Source organism: Macrobrachium nipponense, chromosome 10 (assembly GCF_015104395.2).
Source record: "Macrobrachium nipponense isolate FS-2020 chromosome 10, ASM1510439v2, whole genome shotgun sequence".
Lineage (NCBI taxonomy): Eukaryota > Metazoa > Arthropoda > Malacostraca > Decapoda > Palaemonidae > Macrobrachium > Macrobrachium nipponense.
Genome location: NC_087204.1, coordinates 67,470,518 through 67,498,173, shown reverse-complemented (window position 1 = coordinate 67,498,173; position 27,656 = coordinate 67,470,518). Strand labels below are relative to the sequence as shown.

The following is a 27,656-nucleotide window of genomic DNA, read 5'->3' as shown; positions in this document are numbered from 1 at the left end:
GTAAACGCGAGGACTTGTAAAGCTTAAAACGGACGAATCTGGGGTAGACATCATTCAGTTCACAATATTGCAGGAACTCCAAATCACAATCTGGCTTTCTGGAGCTTGAGGGATGTTTTCTCGAGTTTTCTTGAGGTAGACAACGTAACTGCAGGGTATCGGTGCTTCAGTAGTTGTGAAAAGTGGTGAACCTTGCGGAGTCGTAGGCGGAAGGCGAAAAAGAAACAAAACGAAGAACAGGTGCCGCAACATCACGGGGACATCCAGGATATGCAGGAACTTCCATATACATTCATAACTTCAGGAAAGCCGAAGACACAGAAGAGTTAAAAGGGTTTATTCGCTAAGAAACGTTTCGCACAAGGAACTTTGTGCATCATCAGTCTGTTAAAAATAAAAGTACATTTTAAATTAATAAAGCAAATACAAATAAAAATTACAATCTAAAATTTAAAATTTTAAAAAAAATTATAATTTAAGAATTAGCATAATTCAAAGTTAAAAGTGAAATACGAACATTAAAAGTGAAATAAGAACATTTAAAAGTGAAATAAGAACATTTAGTAGTCGTGTTTTAATGTTCTTATTTCACTTTTAATGTCTTATTTCACTTTTAACTTTGAATTATGCTAATTCTTAAATTATAATTTTTAAATTTAAAAATTTTAGATTGTAATTTTATTTGTATTTTGCTTTTATTAATTTAAAAATGTACTTTTATTTTTAACAGACTGATGATGCACAAAGTTCCTTGTGCGAAACGTTCTTAGCGAATAAACCCTTTTAACTCTTCATGTGTCTTCGGCTTTCCTGAAGTTATGAATGTATATGGAAGTTCCTGCATATCCTGGATGTCCCCGTGATGTTGCGGCACCTGTTCTTCGTTTTCCTTTTCGCCTTCCGCCTACGACTCCGCAAGGTTCACCACTTTTCACAACTACTGAAGCACCGATACCCTGCAGTTACGTTGTCTACCTCAAGAAAACTCGAGAAAACATCCCTCAAGCTCCAGAAAGCCAGATGTGATTTGGAGTTCCTGCAATATTGTGAACTGAATGATGTCTACCCCAGATTCGTCCGTTTTAAGCTTTACAAGTCCTCGCTTTACTCCACGGAATTCTACAAGGAAGCACTGAGTACACTCCTTCGCAAGGAAATTGATACGAAGCAAGCTGCCATACAGAAACTCGATACCAGTGTTACTCAACTCAGGAATATATTGCATAATGATCTATCAATTTTGGACCGCTTATTATTTCAAAACTGTTTTCCAAAATATATAATGATTTTGTATCCAGTATTTATCAACGTCACCAAAGAAAACTTCGGAACTTGGGTGTTGTTACTCCTGTTTTTTAACCATAGAAACAACTGTATTTTTAATTTTTCTAAACTATGTCTTGTCAAAGAGAGAAGAGTTTTTATTGTCTTTTGGTCTTGACTTTTTTTGCTTGCCTTCCTTTAGACCTGACTATGCCAGATTCTTTATCCATTTGAAGTGCTGTTTCAACGACTTATAAAGTTGGACATAGATAAAAATATCAGTAACTTGCAACAAAAAATATCTGCTTTGGTCCACAAAACTTATTCACAGCTAAAAATCTCATGGACCCCTTTTTTCAGAAAAGATGATTTAAATATACTTTTGGCCTTAAGAAAACGTGAAGACTTGGTAATCTGTAAGCCGGACAAGGGCAAAGGCGTAGTTTTATTAAATAAAAATGATTACATAACTAAAATGGAAAATATACTTGCAGATACCACGAAATTCAAACATCATGGTGATCCTAATTTTTTAGATATCTATAAGAGGGAAGATAAGGTTAACAGATTTCTGAGAAAATTAAAGACAGATAACGTCATAAGATGAAAATACTTATCAGAAACTGTTTGTTACTGGCTCTGCCTTCAGTATCTTATATGGCCTTCCTAAGGTTCATAAATCCAATATACCAGTTAGACCGATTATGGCTGCCTATAATAGCCCATCTTTCTCAATTTCAAAATTTGTCGTGTCCTTATTGAGTGAGCATGTTTCCAGTCAGTATATTTTAAAAAACGGGTTTGAGTTTCAAAATCAAATTATCAACCAAGATGGTGATTTATATATGGCTAGTTTTGATGTGGAATCTTTATTCACAAATGTCCCACTTAATGAACTATTGACATTATCATTGACAAAGTGTTTCCTGACGAAGAATATATTTTTCATGGTTTTAGTAAATTGCTTTTTAAACAACTTTTAGAACTCGCAGTACAAGACTCTATGTTATTTTTTAACCAAAAACTATACTCTCAAGTGGATGGTGTGGCTATGGGTTCCCCTTTGGGCCCCATATTTGCTAACTTTTTTATGTCTCATCTGGAACAGAAATTCTTAGAATCTTGTTCTTCAGCTTTTAAACCTATGTTTTATAGAAGGTACGTTGACGATACCTTCGCCCTTTTTAAGCATCAATGGCAGGCAGCAGAATTCCTACAGTATATTAATTTACAACACACTAATATCAAGTTTACTATAGAAGAGGAAAAGGAAAATTGTCTACCATTCTTAGACATTTGCATTAACAGAATTGACCATCAATTTAATACAGCTGTCTATAGGAAAAAAACGTATACTTGGTTCTAGCCCATAATTTTTTTACAGCTCCTTGCCAAAGAAGTTTTAAACTTAACACTATCTCCACCCTTTAGTTCATAGAGCCCTGAAGTACTCTTCGAGTTGGGACATTTTTCATAGGGAAATAGAATTTTTACTATCTTTTTTCCAACAAAATTCATATCCCAAAGACTTAGTTCAGAAAATAATTAACAAAATTTTAACTAAATATCTGAAACCAGTACCACCGATTGTTGACGTTCCAAAGAAACTCATGTATGCCTCGATTCCTTATATTTCCAACCTGAAACTGTCAAAGAAACTTACTCAAATCATTGAAGGTGAAATTCCATGCTTAAATCTAAAATTAATATCAAATAACCCGAGTAAAATTGGCTCCCTGTTCTGCTTTAAAGATCGTCTGCAGCCTTTTATGAGGTCTAATGTTGTGTATAAATTTACGTGCCCAGGATGTCCTGGTATTTACGTTGGATCTACCAAGAGGCTGTTGCAAAATGCGATATTGCAGCCACATGGGGTGTAGTTTTAGAACTGGCCAGAGATTAAGTAGACAGAGCATTCAAATATCAAAAATCATGCCATCAAATGTAAGATCGAAGTCAAGAAACAGCACTTCTCCATTTTAGGTTACAATAAGGACTCTGAGTATTTAACAACACTCGAGTCATTATTTATCAAAAGACTTGTTCCCTCATTGAACAGCGGTAATTCATCGTCTCCGCTATACCTGGCATAGTCTTCTTTCTGACCTCAATTTCATTCTAGTCATTCTCTCTCCTCCTTTCTAAGCGAATGGTTGGTGTTTTAGTAGTCGTGTTTTAATGTTCTTATTTCACTTTTAATGTTCTTATTTCACTTTTAATGTTCGTATTTCACTTTTAACTTTGAATTATGCTAATTCTTAAATATAATTTTTAAATTGAAAATTTTAGATTGTAATTTTTATTTGTATTTTGCTTTATTAATTTAAAATGTACTTTTATTTTTAACAGACTGATGATGCACAAAGTTCCTTGTGCGAAACGTTTCTTAGCGAATAAACCCTTTTAACTCTTCATGTGTCTTCGGCTTTCCTGAAGTTATGTATATATATATATTTATATATATATATATATATATATATATATATATATATATATATATATATATATATATATATATATATATATATATATATATATATATATATATATATATATATATATATATATATATATATATATATATATATATATAAAAGATTTTTTCAACGCGCTTTTATTAAAATGCACAAAAAAGTAAGAAATGTTTTTGAGACCAGGATTTTCTTACAAATACTCATGTTTACAAAAATAAAAGCGTGGGCGCCAAACATGGAAGGAAATGCTACAAGAAGTAAAGAAAATTTCTTTCTGTGTAACACTACAGTTTATGTTTGGCGCCCACACTTTCATGTTTGTAGACACGATTTATTGTAAGAAAATCCTGGTGTCTCATAAAACGTATTTTTCACTTTTTAATGCCTTTGAATAAAAGCGTGTACATTTTTTTTTCTTTATTGACACAAAATCTCGGAGAGATCAAGAACTCTGCTTGCGTAAAAGTAGCATTCGGCATCAGAGAAAAACAGAGAAACAGAGACGTCTGAATACAGCCAGATGTGTTTTCTCACACCTGGAAAAAGGGTTAACAATTCTATGTACAAATTGGAAAGAGAGTTCAATAAACACAGTTGGAAAGCTTGCAATGTTTGACATGCGTTCGTCATCACAGTTCGAACGATGTCATAAAGTAGCCTCCGAAAAATGCGCAAACGATCATTGGAATTAGAAGCGCTGAGTCTGTGTTTCTAGAAAGTACTCTGTACGTCACGCTGAGTTTGGTTTTTGGAGCCAGGATTCCCTGAGGATCCCAGCGACCGATGGTGACTTCACAAGTGATTTAGTACCTGGTTGCTAGGCAACTGTTTGGTTCGCAGATAGGATGAAGGGAGAGAAAGAAAATAAAAGAGAAAAACAGAAGTCGGTGTTCTTTGCTCTGTTTAATTAAGTGTATAGTCAAAATGGGAGGGCCTCGGCGAGGTCATCCTTACCCCACATTGGTGAGCCATTCATCAGATATTCAGTACTTTAACACTGGTGCTAGAGATTACTGTCCCACCGGATGTATGGATCCTGTTGTAGACGTATCCCCATCAGCATTTATTCAGCAACTTTTTTCATTTTTTAAGACAATGTTTAGGGCGGATAGCCCATTCCTCCTGTGCATACGTAATGGAAATTGGCTGTAGCTCCCCACTGGTTCCTCTGTGTGTGTGTGTGTGTGTGTGTGTGTGTGTGTGTGTGTGTGTGTGTGTGTGTGTGTGTGTGTGTGTGTGTGTTGGATTGAATGGCAAACGAGAAGAGGAGGACGTGGAAGGTAATTTTGAAGACCGAGATATTGATGATATACTTTACATCAGTCTTGGGAATGACAAAATAAGTTGCTGTGTCGTAGGGTGAGGTTGACAATGAAAAGAAATCGTGCACCAGGAGGACAGATTGTAATCTGCATTCCATGTCATTAACTTCTAATTTTGCTGGGAATGAGCTCGACTTGTTGGTGGGAAGCGGCATCGAGATGTCTGTGATGCTTTTCTTGCTCTTATTCTTCCTCTCATTCGGTGGGAATTTTTGTTTTATACAATGAATGCTGTCAATGATTTTTAGTTATTGCTTGAAAAGGCAGTTTTTGCTCATTTAATCCTTCGAATTTTTAATAAATTTGTCAAAGATAACGATGCCGCCAAACAGGCAGAATAAAAGGTGGCATACTTGTCTCATCTGGTAAAGGGTATCTCCCTTGTATGTGCAGGTGTATGCACACTTATTTCGTATTTAAATATTCTTGTTTGATTTCACAAAGAAAAAATTTAAAGGTGTTTTTCATCCCATAACAAAGGAATGACTCATTTGGATCCAACTGGCCTTTTCACGCAAGAGATGCTATAGAATATTTTATGCCAAGGAAATTGTGCTGCGAGGCTCAGTTTCCATTGTCACGTGCAGTTTTTTTTTTTTTTTGTTTTTTTTTTTTTTTTTTTTTTTTCCCTCCAATGACGTCCGTTCCGTATTCTCGGTATGCTGTTTCGATCGGTTTCCGGATAAAATGGTAGGGTGCCCAGCTGTAAGGTCCAACACATGACGTTATAGACGAGTCACCGTGACAGCCATTTCATGGAAGTGTTTGGATTGGGAAGTGACGGCGCCTCCTGTTGAATTGAAGAGATCAACGGTTCCATTCTACATGAGGTTTGACTGGTTGATGTGTTACCAGTGACTGGTGTCAAGCTTCAGCTTTTATCGAGTCCGAATATACATACATGGCTTGCGAGAAATGTATTTGTGCTGAACTGTTGATGAAAGTAAAAAATGATGTTCACACAGTTCCGCACTGTCGTATTAGTTATATATACTGGTCTGCGTAGGTCCACACATGAAAATGGGAGGCTTTTCCACGTAGGACTAAATAACTTATCTCCTTTTGTGAGTATGTGAAATATATTTTATGTATATTTATGTAACATTATACAAACGCGTACACATAAATTATATATATGTGTGTGTGTCCAAACACACACACACACACCTATATATATATATATCTATATATATATATATTATATATATATATATATATATATATATATATATATATATATATACGCTGCTTCAAGTAATAGTAATATTTTGCGCATTGTTCACTGTACGCATTGCTGCCTTTTTTTTTTAGCATATACGAAATTTTCAGTGGTTTCGCCGAAATTTATATACATCAATTATATTTATTCTATAAAGCAAGAATTTTGAATTATATTTTTCCTTTCAGAGCTCCTCTTCTCTCTCTCTCTCTCTCTCTCTCTCTCTCTCTCTCTCTCTCTCTCTCTCTCTCTCATTCCTTGCTTGCGTAGCTTCTTTATCCTTGTTCCTATATGGGACAGCCCGTGCTGATAAAAACACACTGAGGAATAATGAAAAAGAATGTTAATGGGGAAAACTGAATAAAATCTGTTTGTACGAAACATTTAATTAGGAATAGTTTGCGGCAGGAAGTTTCTCTTTTAAATATTCAGGTTGATGCAATTACATGGTCATAGAGTTTACACCACACACACCGCGCTCTCTGCTACATGATTTGTTTTTCAAACAACCCAGCATTTTTAAGCGCTCAGGACTATTATATGTTATTAAAATATATATATATAAATATATATATATATATATAATCTATATATATATATAGTATAGTATGTATATATATATATATATATATATATATTATATTATATATTATAGTGTATATGATATATATATATAATATATATATATATATAGATATATTATATATAATATATATATATATATATATACACACACATATATATAAACTGGAATTTGTCACGTATGATTTATAGCAGCAACTGCCAGTACAAGAGTCAAATGATGGAATCAGCCTGAATAAAAGAGAGGAAGGTAATGAACATCTCAAAAGGAGCATGGGATTCAGATGTGATCGACAAGGTTTTTATTCAACCAACGCTTAAGAAGATTAAAGGAAGATTATCAGCGGGGGTGCCCTAAATTGGCTTACCTGTGGATGGATCTCTTGATATAAATACCACCTTTTCTGTAAACTTTTCTCATTCATATACCTGAAGAGAGAGACAGCAGTCTCTGAAAATATAGTACTTTTCTCTTATATTTTGGTGTTTTTATGGGCTCCTTTTATAGATGGAATTCTGTTGTAACAAAACATTTTTACCCGTCATATATATATATATATATATATATATATATATATATATATATATATATATATATATATTTATTTATATATTTTATTTATTATATTTATTTATTGATATATTTCTTTATATTTATATTTATATTATATTTATATTTATATATATATATATTATATTTATATATATATATATATATATATATATATATATATATATTATATATATATGTGTGTGTGTGTGTATAATATATATATATATATATATATATATATATAGATATATATATATATATATATATATATATATATATATATATATATATATATATATATATATATATATATATATATATATATATATATATATATATAATACACACACACACACATATAAATGTATATACGTATATACACACATACGTATATATATTTTTTAAGTGTGTGCGTGTGTGTGTTATGCATATACTTACTTTTTCATCGAGCTTCAAGTGTCCTTTAATATCCAATTCGCTCTTCCTCGGAATTAATATATTTGCCTATATGTTAACCGAAGGGGAATTTTTATTGATAATTTCCTCTCGTGGGTTCGAACCATGGGCGGTGGTTCGAACCCACGAGAGGACGAAATTATCATCAACGAAAAAATTCCCCTTCGGTTAACATATATGAAAATGCTTAATTCCGAGGTAGAGCGAATTGGATATTAAAGGACATTTGTAGCTCGATGATTGTATATGAATCACGGTGATGTGATCAAAATTCATGCTTACCTTATAATTATCACATCATTTTTCAAATTCAATGAGCAACCGTACACAGTACAGTAATTTGGCAGTGCTACTGCGGTATGGCATCAGGCCTGCTGATTTCATAAAAATAGGGAAGTGCAAATGTTTCCCTGCCTAGTTTGTAAACAAATGAGAATTCAGCAGCCTGACCTGGGATAAACAAGATGTCGGGAGGTTTACCTGTCTTCATAAACCGGGATGCGCCGGTAGCGATCATTTTGGCCACCTGTGGGTTGACCCACCTCCCTTTGTTTGAACCTAGAATAGGGGGTTGCCAGTCTCACAACACTGTCTTAGATTCTGTTTTCAAATCAGTATATATATATATATATATATATATATTAAAATATATATAATATATTTATTATATATATATATATATAATATATATATATATATATATATATATATGTATATATTAAAAATAAAGATATATGCCATGAAGGAAAATAAACGACGGAGTATCCGCGAGACCTTTCGACATTAAACGTCCTTTACTAAGCAGAAACTGCCTAGTAAAGGAAGTTTAACGCCGAAAGGTCTCGCGGATACTCTGTCATTTATTTTCCTTCTTGGCATATATCTTTATTTTATGGATTTATCACGTTCCTAACTTTCGTGATTCAGTTATACTATATATATATATATACACATACACACACACACACACACACACACACACATATATATATGCAATTGTAATAGCCACAGTGCCCTCTTAACTTCTCGTGCTCAGATCGGCAACGTGACATCTTTGGGATTATTGGACCTGGGTTCGTTTCCCAGGACGGGACATCACAATTTCTTCTTTGGATTCGTTTGAACTTCGATCTTCAGGCTTTGTAGTGAGAAGCGTTTCCAAAAAAGAGCAAAGAATTTAAGAAGTTAAGAGGGCATTGTGGCTATTACAATTGCATATGTATCTGGTAAAAAAGTGACCCCTGTATCAATCCCAAAATGAATAGGTTGGAATCCTGACCAGGGTGTATGGAAGATGCTCTTAGCATTTGTGATTTCCTTTTGGTGTAAGTTATTTCCAAGGTTCAAGTAGATTCAGTATTAAGGGGGTATTTGCGACTTTTAAATGTTAAGATATAAAAAATAACGCGTGTGAAATATTGACAAAATCTCTCTCTCTCTCTCTCTCTCTCTCTCTCTCTCTCTCTCTCTCTCTCTCTCTCTCTCTCTCTCTCTCTCTCATGCCTTGCCTTGCGTCGTTTTCACCGAATCTGACGAAATCTTTGATCATTAGCTAATGGGAATGTCCTATAAATAAGGTGGAGAAGAAAAGGTCCTCATCGCTCTCGGCTTCAAAATGCGACTCTTCCCACAAAACTTAAAAGCCGTATTTTTTATTTTTTATTTTTATGTTATTTTTTTTGGTAAGGTCAAAGCTTTCTCTATAAAATATAAGAATTTCTACAGTATAGACTTTTTTTTTTTTTTTTTTTTTTTTGAAGTAAGGAGTTGCTTTCGTAGTAATTTACATTTTTCTCGTCAACTCTGCAGTTTCGGTTCGTGATGCCTTGTTATTATCAGTATAAAAGACAGAAAATGAGATTGATGTCAGTTATGTCACAAACCATTTCAATTTTAATATTAAGGTAAAATTGCTGGAATAGTTTTCTCGGGCGTGTGTGGGGGAAGCGTGAGGTTGTATAACGGTTTTCTAACCTTTCATTTTTTATTTTGAGGGTCTTTCTGGTAATCACGCCATTTTTCGACGAAAGACTGAAAATGAGTCAAGATTACACGAATCCAACACTTATTGCAGTTAGTATTAACGGCTGATGGAAACTGATAAAATGTGTATCAGTGTGCAGCTCTTACGCGGGTAAGCACGCCCTCGAATATGACCTCTTAAAATGTCCAGGAAAATGACCAGAATGCCAAGAAAATTGCCCTGTATTAGAAATGACACGCCCTTGTTACTTTTGCGGAAAGTATGTTCTTATATATGTCGCCAATGTTTCTTCTGCTGTCGATTCCATTTCATTGGTTATCACCATTAACATAATAAGGTTCCTTTATTTTTCCCCCTTTTCAGCTGTGCCTGCCTCGTGGTCTGCAGTTCCGCACCCAGAAGCACGTGTTGGAACCTCGGTTCCACCCATTTCTGGTCACCAAAGAAGATGGATCTAGGGCGTATGGCTTTGCCTACGTCTTCTTTGAGGAAGTCAATTCCAAGCAGATATGTACTGCTATGCACACACTCCAGGTATGTACTGAGTTGTTCGTTTTTGTGTTCGTGTGTGTGAGGGGGGGAGTCAGGGGGTAGGGTAGGGAAGGGGCATTGTCTTTTGGGGCCCTTAATGCATGCATGATACTCGGTTCATAATTGAGTAAGCAATTTGATTAATTCTTTTAAAATATCTGGAGGGGAACTGCTGAGTATTAGATGTTGAACCGGAAACCAAAATCTTTTGTCTTGTACTCATTCGTAAACCTTTGATATTTCAGTTTACTGAAGTTATGTGGTTTAAAATGAGTGATTATTCGTCTTTCTATTCATCTGTATTGTATGTAATTGTGTGAAATGCACTCGGCTATCAGAGGGTAATTTATCACGATCATAAGGTCTCCCCAGGCATAATGATGCCCTTGGCAGCCGATCTCTCACACTCCAGTGCAATGACATAGCAATAACCGTCATCATTTCCCCCTCAAGAGTCATCTGACAATTGAGAAACAGTCGCTTTCGGTCCTCCCTCGTCGTCCTCTAGGTGCAATCGAATCAACTCTTTGTCCTCTCGTTGCAGTCTGTATACCTGACGGAGATGTCCAGCAGTCACGCCAAAGCCTCGTCAGGAGCGACGCCCAGCCGGGACACCAGGTCGCTGCCGCGTCAGTTCCGTCTGTCGGCGCCCAAGTCCCCGGCTGCTCTCCACTTCTACGACATCACCAAAGATCAGCTTTTCGTCACGAAATGCATCGCGCTCGTAGGCCAGCACCCCTACGTCCTCTCCGCCAGGAAGTTTCTCAAAGGTCTTTATAGGTGAGGAGCACACGCGCCTTCGATTCGGTTCTGCTTACTTCTTTGTTCCCATATGTTTGGCTCATTTATCTATACACGTAGTGTAGGATTTTTTTTTTTTTGTATTATCATAGACTGTTATTTACTGTATAAGAAAATAGTGAATTAAAAATGACGTTCTTAACTAAGAGTTTTGACGAACTTGATCCTTTTTAAAATTATTATTGAAATTCTTTAGATCACCTAACACCACCCACACACACACACACACACACACACACACACACACACACACACACACACATATATATATATATATATATATATATATATATATATATATATCTACACACACACACACACACAGATATATTATATATATATATATATATATATATATATTATATATATGATATAGATATAGATATTAGATATAGATATAAGATAGATATAGATATAGATATTAATATATATATTATATAGATATATATATAGATATCTATATATAGATCTAGTAGATATAGATATATATGAGATCTTAGAGAGATAGATATAGATATATAGATATTATAGAGATATCGATTGGATATAGAGATAGAGAGTAGAGATATATATAGAGAGATATATATATATTATATCTATATATATAGATATTAGATTAATAGATAACTATATATATATATATAGATATATATAATATAATTATACACAGGATATTCGATGGAGAACATACACATATATATAGATATATATGATATATATATAGAGAGAGATATATATATATTATATATATAGATACCTATCATTCTATACATATATATATAGAGTATATATAGAAAGATATAATTATACACTAATAATATATAGATAGATATACTATATATAAATATATAATACATATACATATTAATATATATATATATATCTATGTATATAGATATATATATTATATATAATATATATATATATATATATATATTATATATATATATATAATACACGTATATGTATAATATATATATATATATATATATATATATATTATATATATATATATCTAGATATAGATATATATATAGGAGATATATATATATATATATATATATATCTATATATATATATATATATTGATATATATAGATAGATAACATATATATATATATATTAGATATATATATATATATATATACAGAGACAGATAGTAATTATAGAATATATATGTAGATATATATACATATACATGCTATATATTATATAGATATATATATTATATACATATATATACAAGGATATATATATATATATATAGATAGATATATAGTATATATAAATATATAGTATATATATATACATGAGATAGATAGAGATATATATACACGTATATATATATATATATATATATAATATATATATATATATATATATATCGTGCATATATATATCAACTATATATATATATATATATATATATATATATATATATATATATATAGAGGGCCTCAGTGTACAGTGTAATCATCATATATATATATATTAATATATATACTTTATATATATATATATAGTATATATGTATATGATATATATATATAACTATATGTATATATATATATGTATATATATATATGTATATATATTATACGTATATGTATATATATATATATATAGATATATATATAGATATATATATATATATATATATATATATATATATATATATATAAATATATATCTATATATATATATAGATATGAGGCTCAGTTGTACAGTTCACGATTACACCTGTAATCTTCAAAACTCATGATATTGCCAGATTTGGAGTCACTGTTAATTTCAAAGCCATGTTCTCTTGTTGAATCATTTGTTTGATTTTATATTCATAATTTATATAATGGTAATGTTTGTCTTCACAGATTTTTTATTCAGTGTGAGAGTAGTGGTGTTAGTCTAGAGTCGCACGTGTACAACCTACTATACGAAGTCCCAGCCCCGCCCCCCGGCCGTTGCGTAGCGTTCTCCTGCGTCGGGAGAATGCACATTTGCTACCGTCCTACCAGCCACGAGGTCCCCTTATTTGAGGTAAGAATCAAACGAGAAGAATAAGTACTTCAATCAAAATAAATGTACAATATATATGTAAATTTTAAAACTTTCTTCAGAAGCAGACAGCCATGTATACCTAAAAGACGAAAGCGATTGAGACTTTTTCAAGTGCTAGAAACGCCAAGAAATCTAATGTAACCAAAGTAATAAAGATCATCTCTTTATCTTGAGGTTCGCTCCAAAAAGTAAGCGTCGAAGCTTTATTTGTACGTTAAACATAATAGGTATATAGAAAATGATTTAATAATATATCGAAAATCGTAATAATAATAAGTGAAAATCGTCACTGTATGTACGTATACATGTAAATTATTTAATCGCCGACCATTGTTGGTTAAGGCAATTTCATTATGAACCAGCCAACACTCCGAAGTCCCGAAGCTGCACAGTGTATACTGCGCAGGCGTTGAACTGTGATTATTCATTCAGTAGTGAAGAAAACTTTTCCTTCTTCGCACACTCACATAACTTTTGTAAGATATAACCATCCTTAAGTGTCTTTCGCTGTGTTGGCAATGCTTGCACGCGCGCGTGCGCGGAGAGAATATCAGTGTTGGAAACGTGATTATGTAATATACAGTGGTAACATTCATTTCTTGTAATGCTGCCTAATGGAAAGAATCTTGTATTTTATTACTTTGTTAAGAGGAGGGTTAAATACTTAAGGGCTGACTCATGATGTTACAGAATTATACTAAACAGAAAAAGAAAAATCGGCGTTGTTCTTTCGAACGAACTACTGTGTAACGTCATCGCAGATATACGTATATAGGCGGCCAAGGGATTTCTTCTTTATGATTCTTTTGAATGAGTCAAATGAAATGAAATCACGTGTCTTTTATGTGAAATTGCAGTGCAAATGTATACGCAATGTAATGTATGCACGGCTTAAGTTAACAGTTAGTACAGTATAGTGTACGATATGAATGAAATACTGCGAGATATATATATATATATATATATATTATTATATATATATCATGCAAACACTATTCATGAAGGGGACATTCCTTTGAAACGCAATGGGTTTGCGCAATGACGCAGCACTTCTATATGTCATACATATTAAATCACCGCTTAGTGTAAAATATTGTAACATTCATTCACCAGACTCGTATTGAAACGTTTAACAGTTTTTAGTTATCTTGTGTTAGTTTTTTGTTTTTATATGATGCTTCAGTGAATTCTAGCAGATATTGACTTACAGAGATTGAATTACTGCACCTCATTCCCCTTGTTGACTGATGTTCTTGTGTTATGGAAGTGTTTTTAAAAAAATGCTGGAACGCACCTTGCGCTGCAAAACTCATTCATGAAAGCCTAGGTTTATATCCTAGGAAAAATGCATGTTACCGTAAAATTTGTAATTTTTCTAACGGTGTTCAGTGAAAAAAAATTTAATGGACCACATTGGTAGTTTATAATTACATTGTACTGTTTGACTGCATGTTGTGCTTTGAAAAATGACAACTTCTCCATCAGCGAAGAGTTTGGTTGGCAGTGAACTGTGATGGTACATTATTCATTATATTCCTTAATGAAGTTGGTAATGCAGGAAGGTCTGCTCCTAATTTCTTATGAAAAAACATGTAAACTACCATATGCATTGCTGAATTAAGTGTCTTTTCTGTTAAAAAATCCTATTCCTTAAGAACCTCAAGTTGTTCATTGCCTTACATGTGACGATGAGGGAATATCCCTCAAGTCATAACTTAGAACATTCCAGTATTAAAACATTTTAGTATTAAAAATAGAATTCCATGAAGAAATATGAGAATACCGTTGATTTGTAATATTATCATTGCAGTATTCATTGCGGGACTTTTTCATGGGTCTTGGAGTGGAAAGTGTCGTTCAGCTCCTCACGTGTGTTCTCCTGGAAAATCAGGTTATTCTGGTGTCTAGCGGTGAGTAACACATCATGAAGGTTTGACGTGCAGTCGTATTGAAATGTTTGTCATAACAGTTGGAATGTTTTTGTATCTTCAGGAGATATTGATCAGTGTTTGAGACTGTTTAGTTATTATTTTTCACTTGCTGCCATTTTTTTGACCCAGGTTTCATGTATGCAAAATATAGATTTGGCATATAACCTATTTGTTTAAGAATATTACTACTTACCTGTGTTCTCTTTCCAGATTACGATAAGCTTATGCTAGTTGCGGAGAGCATAAGCGCTTTGATATTTCCATTTGTTTGGCAACATGTGTATGTGCCAATCTTACCTACGTCACTTCATCACTTCCTTGATGCCCCAGTGCCTTTCATTATGGGCCTCCAGTGTGCACAAGACTCGAGAGATACTATACAAATTCCAAATGAGGTACATAACTGTTGATATTGATTGTGTATTCATTGATTCATGTTATAGCATAAGAATATTTTTTGATTTCCTCAGATCTATCTGCTGAATCAGCAACGAAACATTGGGAAAGCACAAATTACACAGATTCATGACTCTTAAACTCGTTCTCATATATATTTATGCTAATGGATAAGAAGGTCCATTTCTTCTTAACACTTTTGCTATGCAATTAATTAACCATTAACCCATAATTGTTCCGATGCAATATACTTATCTCGAACTGCTTACCATAGGAGAAACCTGGATTGTCAATCCAGCACCAACTAGAAAAAACTAGTTATTCCTCCACTCCCAGGCCAGGTAAATGTCCCGGGGGTCCAAAGCCATGCGACCTCTTGACCTGAACTCTAGTCCTCTCCTGGTCACTGTCATGTTCACACGCTCCAGCTTGTCGTCCAGTTACCGGCCCGTTACCTTTTGTTCACCCTCTTTCCTTGTGTGTTAACTTTGTCCCTCCATTGTGTGTGTGTTGTGTGAGTATGGAATCGTCACAATGTTGTTTCCCCGGTCCTGAGGGTAGGGCATGTGGGGCTTTTCTTTCGCCAGTGAAGATAGATCTCCACACATTGTGCAACAGGTGTTGGAGTTGCCCTTGTTCTCAAGATATACGTGTGATGAGTGTGTCTCGTGGACGAACCACCAGTAGGATCTAGCCTCTACCAAATGGAAGAAGCAGCTCAGGTCCCCCTCCAAGAAGGGTACGTCGGAGGTTCCTCATAGTAGGAGCGGTAGCCGGGGGCCCTGTGATCCAACTCTTCCTTCAGCGCCCCCTACAGGAATCGCCCTCTCCACTTCCAGAATTTTCCCCCATCACCTCCCAGCAAGGGGACCTAGCTGAGTCCATTGCCGAGCCCCCGCCCAGTGCGGGACCTGAGGAGTCTCTTATTTTAGCTCCGCAGGTGGTGCCGTCCGGGTACTTCTCATTCCTGAAGAAATGTTGGTCCTGTTGTGGTCTACAGGGCGCCCCATCGATGGATAGCCTGGTGGCGAAAGATTCCCGTCCTACAGCAGTGTGTCCTGCTTCAGAGCGGGTTGCTCTGCCCGCGCACCCGGGAGTGCCTGTGGGCCAGTCCTTGGCCTCCTCCACCATCCTTGCCACCTCCCCTGAGGTAGGGTTCTCCCCGGGAGATGTCAAGAACCAACAAAGTCTTCAGGGGTCCCACCTGGTCCATGATTTGGGACCCCCGTACCCCAGGCAGGTCCCCCTGAGAGAGGAGGTGTTCTCATTCTGGGACCCCTCCTTCCCCCTGCTGGCTGCAGCTGCGGGACGTTTGGGTGGAGCGGACTCCCAGGATGGTGTTTCCCCAGCGAACATTCTCCTGGTCCATTCTGACCATCCTACCCGCTCACTCCGGGCTAGGAGTCGCCGTAGGAGGGAGAAGAGGAGATGTAGATCCTCCCATAGGAGGAGATGTAGAGCCAAGAGGAGCCGCCGTTGCGAGAGGAGTCAAGCGTGTTTGTCCTTCCCCCCAGACCACTTCTCCCCGTCTTAGCCGCGATCGCAGGGGTTGGAGCAAGAGCAGCTGCCACTGTGACGGGACCTGCCGCTGGCGCCACGGCTCCCAGACCGTTAGGTCTCCATGCCAGCACCCGATTTCATGTGCTCCACTCGGCCCCAGAATAGTCCCTCTGTGGTCCTAGTGGATCCTGCTCCAGTTCCCGTGGCCCTTTCAGTTCCCGTGTGGACCGGGTGGGCTCTCTCCAGTCTCGATCCTCCGCTCCTGCCTGCTCCGCGTGTGGGGTGGAGTGCTTCGCCACCGTGTACCTCGGTTGGGGGGGTCCCCCCCCCCCCCCCCCCCCCAATCCAGAGTGTGTTCCTTGACGACCCTACCAGTTCGGGTAGAACCTTCCCCCCGGGGGTGCGTCAGTTGCCGTAGGAGACCGCCAGTAGGAACCGGCCGCCCTCTCCTACCCTCTCTCCCCCTCCGGTGGCGGGTCCCTCTACGCCCTTGGAGGACTACCTGGACAAAGCCTTCATACAGGAGGACCTCTAGAGTGCTTTGGAAGGGCAAGGCCCTGCTGATGAGGGGTCTGTCTTTAGGAGGGTCCTCGGGATCATCAGGGCCAAGAACCACCTGGCAGAGCCAGCCACCCCTCCAGACTCCAAGAGAACGTTGGCGGTAGATCGTTTCATCGGGGGGCAAACATAATCCAAGTCCTCTCTGACCCTGTTCCAGGCAGCTTATAAGGTGCAGGCACTGGCCCAGGTAGATGAAGTGATAGCTGGCCCCAAGAACTCCGAGATCCCATGGGTACCTGAAGCTCCTCCCAGCTGCCAAGGCAAGACAGAGGAGGTTATATGCTCTGGAAGACGTGTCACTGGCGCCTAAGTCGGTAGAGAGTCCTTACCTCACCTGCCCCTGGGCTCTTGGAAGAGAAGCTTCTGGCAGGGCCGGTCTCTTTCTCCCAGCAGGAGGCCAAGGCGTGGACTTTGATTCATGTCGCTTCGTGGCTTGGACTTTGATTCATGTCGCTTCGTGGCTTGACCTGTGGTCCGGGCCAGTAGCTAATTTCGCCATAGACCATGACTAAGAAGGAGAGATCTTGTCTTGGCCAAACTCCCAAGGAGCTTGCCCGATAGGGAGGCCAAGGCCCTGAGGAATGCCCCTGAGGGAAGGGGACTTCATGATGTCCCTGGACCTCAAGGATGTATAATTTCAAATTCCAGTGCACCCCTCCAGCAGGAAGTACCTTCACATCAGGTGGGAGGGAAACACTTTCCAGTTCAGGACACTCTGCTTTGGGTTATCGACGGCACTGCAGGTCTTCACAAGAGTGTTCTCCCTTGTGTCGGCCTGGGCTCACAGAAGGGGGATCAGTCTCCAGCGGTACCTGGATGACTGGTTGCTCCTTTCCTCCTCAAGGGAACGCTTGGAAGAGCAGAGGGACGAACTCATAGCCCTCTGCAGGAGGCTGGGCATCATTCTTAACTGGGAAAAATCCCATCTGGTTCCTACCACCAGAATGGTCTACCTGGGGATGGACCTGGACACTGTGGCGGCCAGGATCTTCCCGTCGGAGGATCAGGTATCCAACCGCTTGAGTGTGGCACATCCCTTCCTAGAGAGAGGCTGCTAGGCCATCTCATCTCCCTGGAGAAGCTAGTCTCCCAAGGCACACTAAAGTTGAGGGCTATCCAGTGGAACCTGAAATAAGGATGGGGTTCGAGAGTGAACCACCCTCTTAAAACCTGTCTCTCCTTCACGGCCACGAGAGAAGCACTTTGTTGGTGGTTGGACAGAGCAAATTGCCTCCGGGGAGTACCGCTCGCGGTTGTCCCTCCAGAAGATGCTCATGTTCACGGATGGTAATGAAGGGGGGATGTGGTCGGAGCAGGAACAGCAGCTCCACATCAAAGAGCTCTCCAGGCCTTTGAACTGCTGATAAGAAACAGGATGGTGGCAGTCATGTGCGACAATGCCACAGTGGTGGTGTACATCAAGAAGCAAGCCTGGGAAGAAGCGTTTTAACATCTGTGGGACGGTTTGGACTTATACTCGTCCCCCACCTTTGGAGTACTCAGGCAGGTCCTTAACCGGCTGAGGAATTCGAAGGGCATGTTCATGACCTTAGTGGCCCCCATGTGGCCAGACGGACTGGTTCCCGTCCTCACTATCCCTTCATGGGTGGAGGCTATCGAGTGCCGTTTGAGCAAGAAAGGCTTCTCCCGTAGGGTGGTCTCGCAGATGTCGGGGTACCTGAGGAAGTCGTCCGTGGCCGTCTACCAAGCCAAGTGGAAGGTGTTTAGGGCATGGTGCAAGGAGCAGGGCCTTGAATCCCTGCAGGCCAAAGTTCCCCATGTAGCAGAGTTCCTGCTTCACCTGAGGCTGGACAAGGGTTTTTCCATAGCGGCCATAAAGGGAGTCTGGGCAGTGCTGGGTCAAGTCTTCTTCCTGAAAGGGATAGATCTGGGGAACTCCAGACACCTCTTAATGCTCATTAGGAGCTTTGAACAAGGGTACCCTCCCAGCTCCTTGAGGGCTCCTCGATGGGACGTCGCAAGAGTTCTTGACGCCCTGAGGAAGCCCCCATTTGAGAGAGCTTCATGGTCTCTTGTGCGTGGTCTCTCACTCGAAAGGGTGGAAAGATCTCACCTTTAGATTTGTGCCCTCCTTCGTGGCCAAAACCCAGAACCCCTCGGTGGCGGATGATAGATTCGTGGAATTCTCGATCCCTGCCTTACCTAAGTCGGAGGACCCCCAGGGACCTCCTCCTGTGTCCAGTCTGGGCTATGAGGAAATACCTCAGTAGGACAAAGCGGGTTAGACCAGGGATTGAACCTCTTTGTTACCACGGGCCGAGTGAAGAAGGTGGTCTCGAAGAATACCATCTCTTTTTGGCTGAGGGAGAGAGACCATCAGGAGAGCCTATGAAGGAGAGGGATTTCTTCCTCCGCAGAGGGCCAAGCCCCATGACATCAGGGGTATTGATACGTCTCTATCACTCTCTTAAGAACTTGGCAGTCAGTCTGGTCCTGCGAGCCAGGGTGTGGAACAGACTGTCCACCTTTACGGCCCATTACCTTAAAGACTGTACCAGGAAGTTCCTGGATCCCTTTGAGATTGGTCGGATGGTGGCAGGACAACAGAGGCTAGACTGGTCGGATGGTGGCAGGACAACAGAGGGTCTAGCCCCACCAGGGATAGTAGCTTAAGGAATGAGTGGTGGCATGAATGTAGTGCATTACCATCCTTCCCCCCCATCCTTCTCCCTTCCTGGGCCTTTGGCGTATGTCTCAGGACCCGACAACTCTTCAGGTAAGCCCAAGGGAACTTATAGCCATCGAATCACAAACCATTGCATTACATGATGCCTTTGGGGAGTTATTCCTCCCTTCACTCCGTGCCAGGGCCAGTTGCCCCCACCCCCGGCCGAGCCCTACATTGCCCAACGAGTAGGGCTGGGCCCACATGGGGGCCACCCTCCCCGGCTTCTCCCGGGCCTCTCCTTCCCGAGATACTCCCACCTCCTAAGGAGTAAGTCTCCTATTATAAGTAGTTCGAGGTACGTATACGGCATGAGAACAAATCACCAATTCTTAGTAATTTGTATTTTTCCTAGCTATACTTACCTCGAACTACGGAGTTTTTAGGCCCTCCATACCATCCCCATGTATCTTTGGGCAAGTGCTTTAGGGGCATGGAAAGGACTGGAGTTCAGGTTAAGAGGTCGCATGGCCTTCGACCCCTGGGGCATTTACCTGGCCAGGGAGTGGAGGAATAACTGGTTTTTTCTGGTTGGTGCCAGATTGACAATCCAGGTTTCTCCTGTGATAAGTAGTTCAAGGTAAGTATAGCTATGAAAAATACAATTACTGTAGTCCACACAATAAATACTATGCTGTTTTTAACAGCTTACACCTTTTAAAATCATTTTAAATATTATTTGTCAGTTTGTTTTCTGGTTATTCTTTAATTTTGTCACACTTTATACCTAAATCCTTTTTATGTCACGTTATTGTAGTATTTTATGTTTCGATTCATTCTTATTAAAATTTACTTTAATGATCTATAGGCCAATCTGTGTCTTGTGGATGTGGATGAAGGTACAGTAGAAGTTCCTGAAGATCTTCCACAGTTTCCCCATCGTTCAGATTTCGTACAAGAGCTAACGCAGCTGCTTCATAAGTGGGATATTCCAAGTAGCAAACTAGACAGGTACGAGTTTTGAGTCATGTACGTATACTGTATATGGCTAAGGACATTGTTAAGAAAAGTAAGAATAGTACTATTATATAATAAAGTGCTTTTTTTCCAGTTTGTGTGAATTCTTGATTTCTGTTCTTCAGAGAAAAGTGTTTTGTGATTAATCCATTGCTCTCAAGTACATTGTAGCAAAATTTAATTTCTTTTGTTGAATGTAAAGTCTAAAAATTTAAAGCTTTCTTTAGTCATACTACAGGTAGTCCCCGGTTATCGGCAGACTCGGTTATCAGTGATTCAGTTTTATGTAACTTATCTAGCGCCATAAAATTGGCGATTTATGGCGCCATAAAATTGGTGATTTATGGCATCATAACAGGCTGAGTTCTGGTTATCAGCGCCATAAGGTGTCATGGCACGCCATAAGCCATAAGACCTTATGGCACCATAACATACCTAACAGAAGCGCCATAATGGAGCTTATGGCGCCGATAACCAGTTAACAGCGCCATAAGCGCTATAAATCGCCAAGTTTCGGTTAATGTGGAATGGATCCCCCGGCGATAATTGGGGACTACCTGTATTACTAGCATTATCAAATTTGAAATGGATATGTATTGTTAGTATGAAGATTCTTCCTTAGTCAATCTAATTACTCCTGTCAGGCCCATCTCTTCCCACATTCATTCTGCAGAAATCACTAAACTGTGGAGAGCATGTTTCAGTAATTTGAAGATCCCAATTTTAAAGCACTGGAACTATCTTCTTACCTTCATCTTTCATGACTGCTGAGGCAGGTCTCTCTCTTCCCTCACAATTAAGTCTTACTCTCTTGAAGTACCCATCTTTTTTGTGATATTGTACTGTTTGGTCTTCCATCCCATTAGTCTTTATAAAGCAATAGAATGAGAACTGGATTTCTGTTCTAAAGATTTGAAGGTTCAGTCTGTAGTAGTTTTGTTCTCACTTTAATAATGATACTTTTTTATGTTTTGTGTTATTCCTTCTATCCTAGTGGACAGTGTATTGCACATTACTTAGTTGGTATAGTCGTAGGATGTTCATAACTTTCAAAGAGTAAATAGAGATATGGAGTAGAAATCTTAAAACATATGTTTATATTTAAGTTGTTCATGGTATATAGAGTATGCTGTTAATAACAGATACAAAAGAAATATGTAAAGCATACTCATTAGAACCACATTACCATAGGATATTTGAAATATGTATATTACTGCAGTTCTATAATTTAATATAAATTGAGTGCAAGATATAGTGTATGTATATTTGTTATTTTTAAGACATAAATGAGAAGATTTTACTATGTTTTTAATTTAAAGAGGATTATTCCAAATCCAGATTTAATTTCAGAAACCTTAATGAGCACCACTCCCAGTACAAATACAGAAGGAGAAGGAAGTTCTCATGGTCTCATGATTCTGACTCTGGGGTGTCCAGCACTGAAGGTTCAATGTGTGGTTCCCATTCTTCCATTACCTCCCTCCCATCCAGCACAGTGGCTTCCTCAACATCTCCATCACATGGCATTTCAAACAGTTGCAGAATTCCCTACCTTGATCCCCTCAACCTCTCTCCACAACTTAGGGAGATTACGGCCATTGCCAAAAAAGCAGGTGAGATTTCATTCTGCTTTTATAATGAAGTCTTAATAAATACAGTATAGTAGTGTGTATCTTTTTGATATTAACCCTTAGGAGCCGGGATAATAAATCGATATGCAGCTCTACATGGCAGAAAAACTTTGAGGTCGGCATATTTACAAAAAAAAACAAAAAAACACATCAATGGGAAGAGGAAGATATGCAAATGCACATGGTGAAAAAAAATTATAAATTTTTCCCTACCCTCCACGAAAAGTTGAGAATGATTATTTACAAGCCCTTGTGGGGCCTCTTTTACAAGACAATCTTTAAACTTTACCAACTTATATATGTTTTTTCTAATAAATAATTTTGTTTTATTTTGTAAAATTATAATTATAGCTCACAAAATATCAGAACAGATAAGAAATAAAATAAGTTATAAATTCGTAGCATATTTGTTGAAAAATGTTATGTAGATTTACCGAGAACAAAGATTCAGTAACTCTTTTTTATTTGTACATGTTTTTTCTAATATTTCTTTGCACTTTTCTTTGCAAAAGTACATTTTCAACTAATATACTATCATAAAAAAACAAGAAAAAAAACCAGCAGCAATATCTTGGTTTGGTGAATTTAGGAATAAATTTACAAAAAGCGTCGTGAGATAAAAACGCAGTACATTCTCCCTTCAAGTCAGAAGCAGAACTGATATCCTGAGACAGCTAGATTTGTGAATTAACCAGTGAAAAAATTGCCATTAGTAAATTTTATGGACTATGCCCGATTCCGTCCAAATCGATGGGCCGTAATATCATTTATCTACAGGATCAATCTGTCCACCACCCTAAACCTGTTATTAGTACTCCTGAGGAGCAATCCGTCCATTAAGGGTTAACTCTTGATGTGGGAATGTTCATGGTTTTTAATGTTAAGTAGTAATTACATGTGGTACTTTTATCTTTTTATGAAAGATGCTATACAATACGTAGTCAAGTATAGCAGTACTTGATAGTATTCAAAATTTACAATACAAGTATGTATTTATTTTTTCTGTTAGATGTCTGTTACATTTTATATATGTTATTTGTAGTCCTAAGGTAGATTTTAATATTTCTACTTTAGATACTTTTGACCCTCAAATGTTTTCAATTTAGTGGTACATGATGTTTTTATTTCATAAACTAAAAAGGTGCATTTACTGTATGCACTGTAGCTATAGATGTCTGCAGGATGTATAATGGATTTAGGATTGTTTAGTGAAAACATGAATAGTTAATGTATTTGTATGCATTCAATATATTTTAAGATAAGTGGAGACTACCTTGTCCACTTTTTTTTAGTTATCAGTCTAGGACATTTAGAGGTACAAATCCCTTGTAAAACACAACTTAGTTCAAGTTAGCCTTTTTGCCTCAAATATGGTATGTTATAAAATAAGTGGTTGAAAAGTGATTGAGAACAGTTTTTGCCTGGGTTGCCATTCAATGTTGTAATAATATTCAATTATTTAGTGAAACAAAATGTTTGTGGTGGAACATCGGAATTAAAGTGTTTGCTGGAACATTTGAAGATTGGTGCAGTGAAATTTAGTGTTGTAGCTGTATCTCTTTCAGTCTGCGTGATATGGTAAACGGGAAGATATAAGAGTTAAAACTAATGGCCAATACTGTCTTGTTAAATTTTGAGAATTAATTGTCACTTTAGAAAAAAGTCTCCTCACTGTAGATTAATTGAAGAGTAATCATTAATTGTTTATTTTATCAATGGAATTTCTTTTGAGTTAATAACAAGTAGATTTAGTAGTTCTTTGATCAGAGAAAGATTTAATATACAGTATAAAGATTACATTTTGGGACATAGAAATGAAAATATTGAAAGTTAGCAGAAGGAAAATAGGTCTGCACCTGCCTCCTCCTCCCATTCCATTCAGAGGAGGCCTGGGAAAGTTAAGAAATGTGAATCAGTTTTCATGTTAAATTATTTGTAATGGATATCATTACAATAAAAAAACTTACTGTACAGTATTGCTGCCATTGTATAGAAAGTTACTTATATATTGTGTATATAGTTAGGATTAACAGCACTTATACATTGTGTATACATATTGTTACGCTTAACAACAACGCTGAAGTTAATATATACGTATTCCTATTGGTGATAGAAGTTCACTCTCGACGTGGTTCGGAAGTCAAGTAAAGCCGTTTGTCCTGTTACTGAATAACCACTGGTTCCATGGAACATAAAAGCATCATATAAACAAACAATATATAATAGAGTTCTAATATGAAAATATTTTATATGAGTTTCTATGTATTTACAACTTTATCCACTTTTACTACAGGTGTGTATGAATTTGATGAAACAGACAGAATCAGAAAAGAGAAGGATGGAGATCTTCTTGATGAGCTCAAGTTCTCTAATGCAGTCCGTGAAGTGTTTCTTAACAGATTTGTCCACATGTTTTGTGCCTATGATCACTTTGTCATACAGCCTAGCTGTCAGGTAAATTAATAGTAATTGTCTCATTGCATGTAATTTTGTAAAATTTTGGTGTGTAAGTGCAGTGCCATCCTGTTTGACATCTATTATACAATATAAATTACTATTCAATTTTTTTGATACCTCATATTAATGTATCCCAAGTAGCTGTATTAACAAACCCAACAGTACGATTGATTTAGCTAGTACAGGCAGTCCCCAGGTTACAACGGGTTCGGCTTACGACGTTCCGAGATGAAGGCGCTTTTCAATTATATTCATCAGAAATTATTTCCAGGGTTACAACACATGTTCCAGGGTTACGACGCCTACAAAGCTCATCGGGCAGAAGAAATATGACACCAAAAATGCAAAATAATCAATATTTGAAGTTTTTTTTTATGCAAAATGCAATAAAAAAGGGATTTTGACGAAGGAAAAATCTATTTCTGGGCAACGACCTGTGTCGCCCTGTGAAATGGTTCCTTTGATACTATTTCTTAGGAATAAATATTGCTATTCATCCTAGAGAAAAAAGAAACAATATAATGCCAAGATAAATGGCTCGCTCACCTCTAATAGAAGTGTCGGTATAGTAAGGAGCGAGTGGAATCACTACCAGAGGTCCCTTGCCATTTAGCTTCTTCCTTCGACAAAACCCCGAACTACAGAGGAGCCGTGCTACAGCTCCCGGTTCTACTACTACCGTGAGCGCCTCCGACGCCTGTGACGTCATTCCTGAAGATAGCCTCCAAGCTTGGGGTAAGCTGGGTGAGGATAATCTAACTACAGGGTGGGGTTTCACAGGGCGACACAGGTCGTTGCCCAGAAATAGATTTTTCCTTCGTCAAAATCCCTTTTCTGGGCTTAACCTGTGTCGCCCTGTGAAATAGTACCAGAGAATGCTAAAACACCAAGCTTGAGGGACAGTACAGATAATAAGGTAAAGTTAAACACTTGTAAGGTTAATAGTATAATGATCAACTAAAATTACAGTCTTACAATTATGGTAAAGTATGAGCCCTTAAACATGGGTTATAACTTAAAATTAGTTAGCCTAACAACAAGCAAATTATATACAGGTTAGGCAAAAGACAGTATCGTAAGTTGATATATACATAATAATGGAACTGAATCCAACTAGAATGATGAACAATAGCAAAACTCAAGGTAACCCAATACATAGAGGCGACTAAACTAAGTAAGGGTGCAATGGGGCAGGCAGAAGGGAAGGCTACAAGAAGTTATAGGAATTATTAAGAGTCAGGAGAAACTGTGTTTCCAGCTGCCACTGCTGGGAATTTGAGGGCTTCTAAGGGTTTTAGGTAGTGCCGTTTGAAAACTGTCGGAGATTTCCAGCCTGTATATTTCTTAAGATCGTCAAAATTCATGTGTTGGAAATAATTAATAGATGTGGCCACCGCCCTAACATCGTGGGCCCGAGGAAAGGACTCTGGGTTGGCCTGTTTAATGAAGTATAAAATTTGTTGTCAATGTACTACCACCTTCCTTCCAAATGAACAACGGGCCTGAAGATTTCAGAGTTGTTCTACTTAGGTAGGCTCGTAATGAGTTGACGGGACAAAGGGAAATGTCTTGAGGTAGTGGTAGGATTTTCCACAAGGACCATCTGTCCTGTGGATCTTCATTTTTGGCTAGAAAGTGGCGATCTGGGGATAAGAGGACTTCCCCTGAGGGGAGGAACTCAATGTGACCTGGTTCCCTTGATAAGGCTGACAGTTCTGATATTCTAGCTCCAGAGGCTAAACTTAATAAAAATAGGGTTTTCCTCAGGAGGGTTATATAATTGCAAGAATCGTTGTTATTGTCCGAGGCCAGTTTGAGGACATCATTTAAGAACCAATAGACTGTTTTAGGTCTCGTTGATGGTCTTAATTTAGCACAAGCTTTTGGTATGGACGTAAAGTACGAATCCGTAAGATCTATGCTAAAACCAAATTGGAAGATCTTTTTAAGAGCTGATTTGGTCGTAGTGATAGTGCTTGCTGCTAAACCTTTCTCAAACAATGATCTGAAGAAAGTTATGGCTAGGTTCGTTGTCATGACTTGAGAATTTAACATCTTAAGGAACTCTGCTAGTTTCTTGACAGATGAATCATATTGCCGGAGAGTAGATTCTCTTTTATCTGATTCCAAGATTGAAATATTCGGGGGATCAATTTCTGCATTCCTCATAGCTGTGAATTTAAGAAAATCCATAAAGTTAGGGTTTTCTGAATTCTTGAGGAAGTGGACACAGTCTGAGTTTGCACTAACTGGGTTAGTTTGGGGTTGGGAATCCGTAGGGGTCGGAGTCTCAG

General features: G+C 37.8%; 1 protein-coding gene across 5 annotated transcripts in view; it reads left to right on the top strand.

The window, feature by feature from the left end:
• Positions 1-27,656, top strand: part of LOC135223655 (DENN domain-containing protein 5B-like) — a 263,276-nt gene that overhangs the window by 166,728 nt on the left and 68,892 nt on the right. For 4 of the 5 annotated variants that reach the window (XM_064262311.1, XM_064262307.1, XM_064262310.1 and 1 more), the window contains exons 3-10: positions 10,217-10,387; positions 10,929-11,164; positions 13,057-13,222; positions 15,054-15,153; positions 15,385-15,569; positions 21,126-21,268; positions 22,613-22,887; positions 25,199-25,359. In XM_064262311.1, coding sequence (XP_064118381.1) covers positions 10,217-10,387; positions 10,929-11,164; positions 13,057-13,222; positions 15,054-15,153; positions 15,385-15,569; positions 21,126-21,268; positions 22,613-22,887; positions 25,199-25,359 — 1,437 coding nt within the window. The remainder of the gene's footprint in view (positions 1-10,216; positions 10,388-10,928; positions 11,165-13,056; positions 13,223-15,053; positions 15,154-15,384; positions 15,570-21,125; positions 21,269-22,612; positions 22,888-25,198; positions 25,360-27,656) is intronic. The other variant, XM_064262308.1, reaches the window with a different exon arrangement.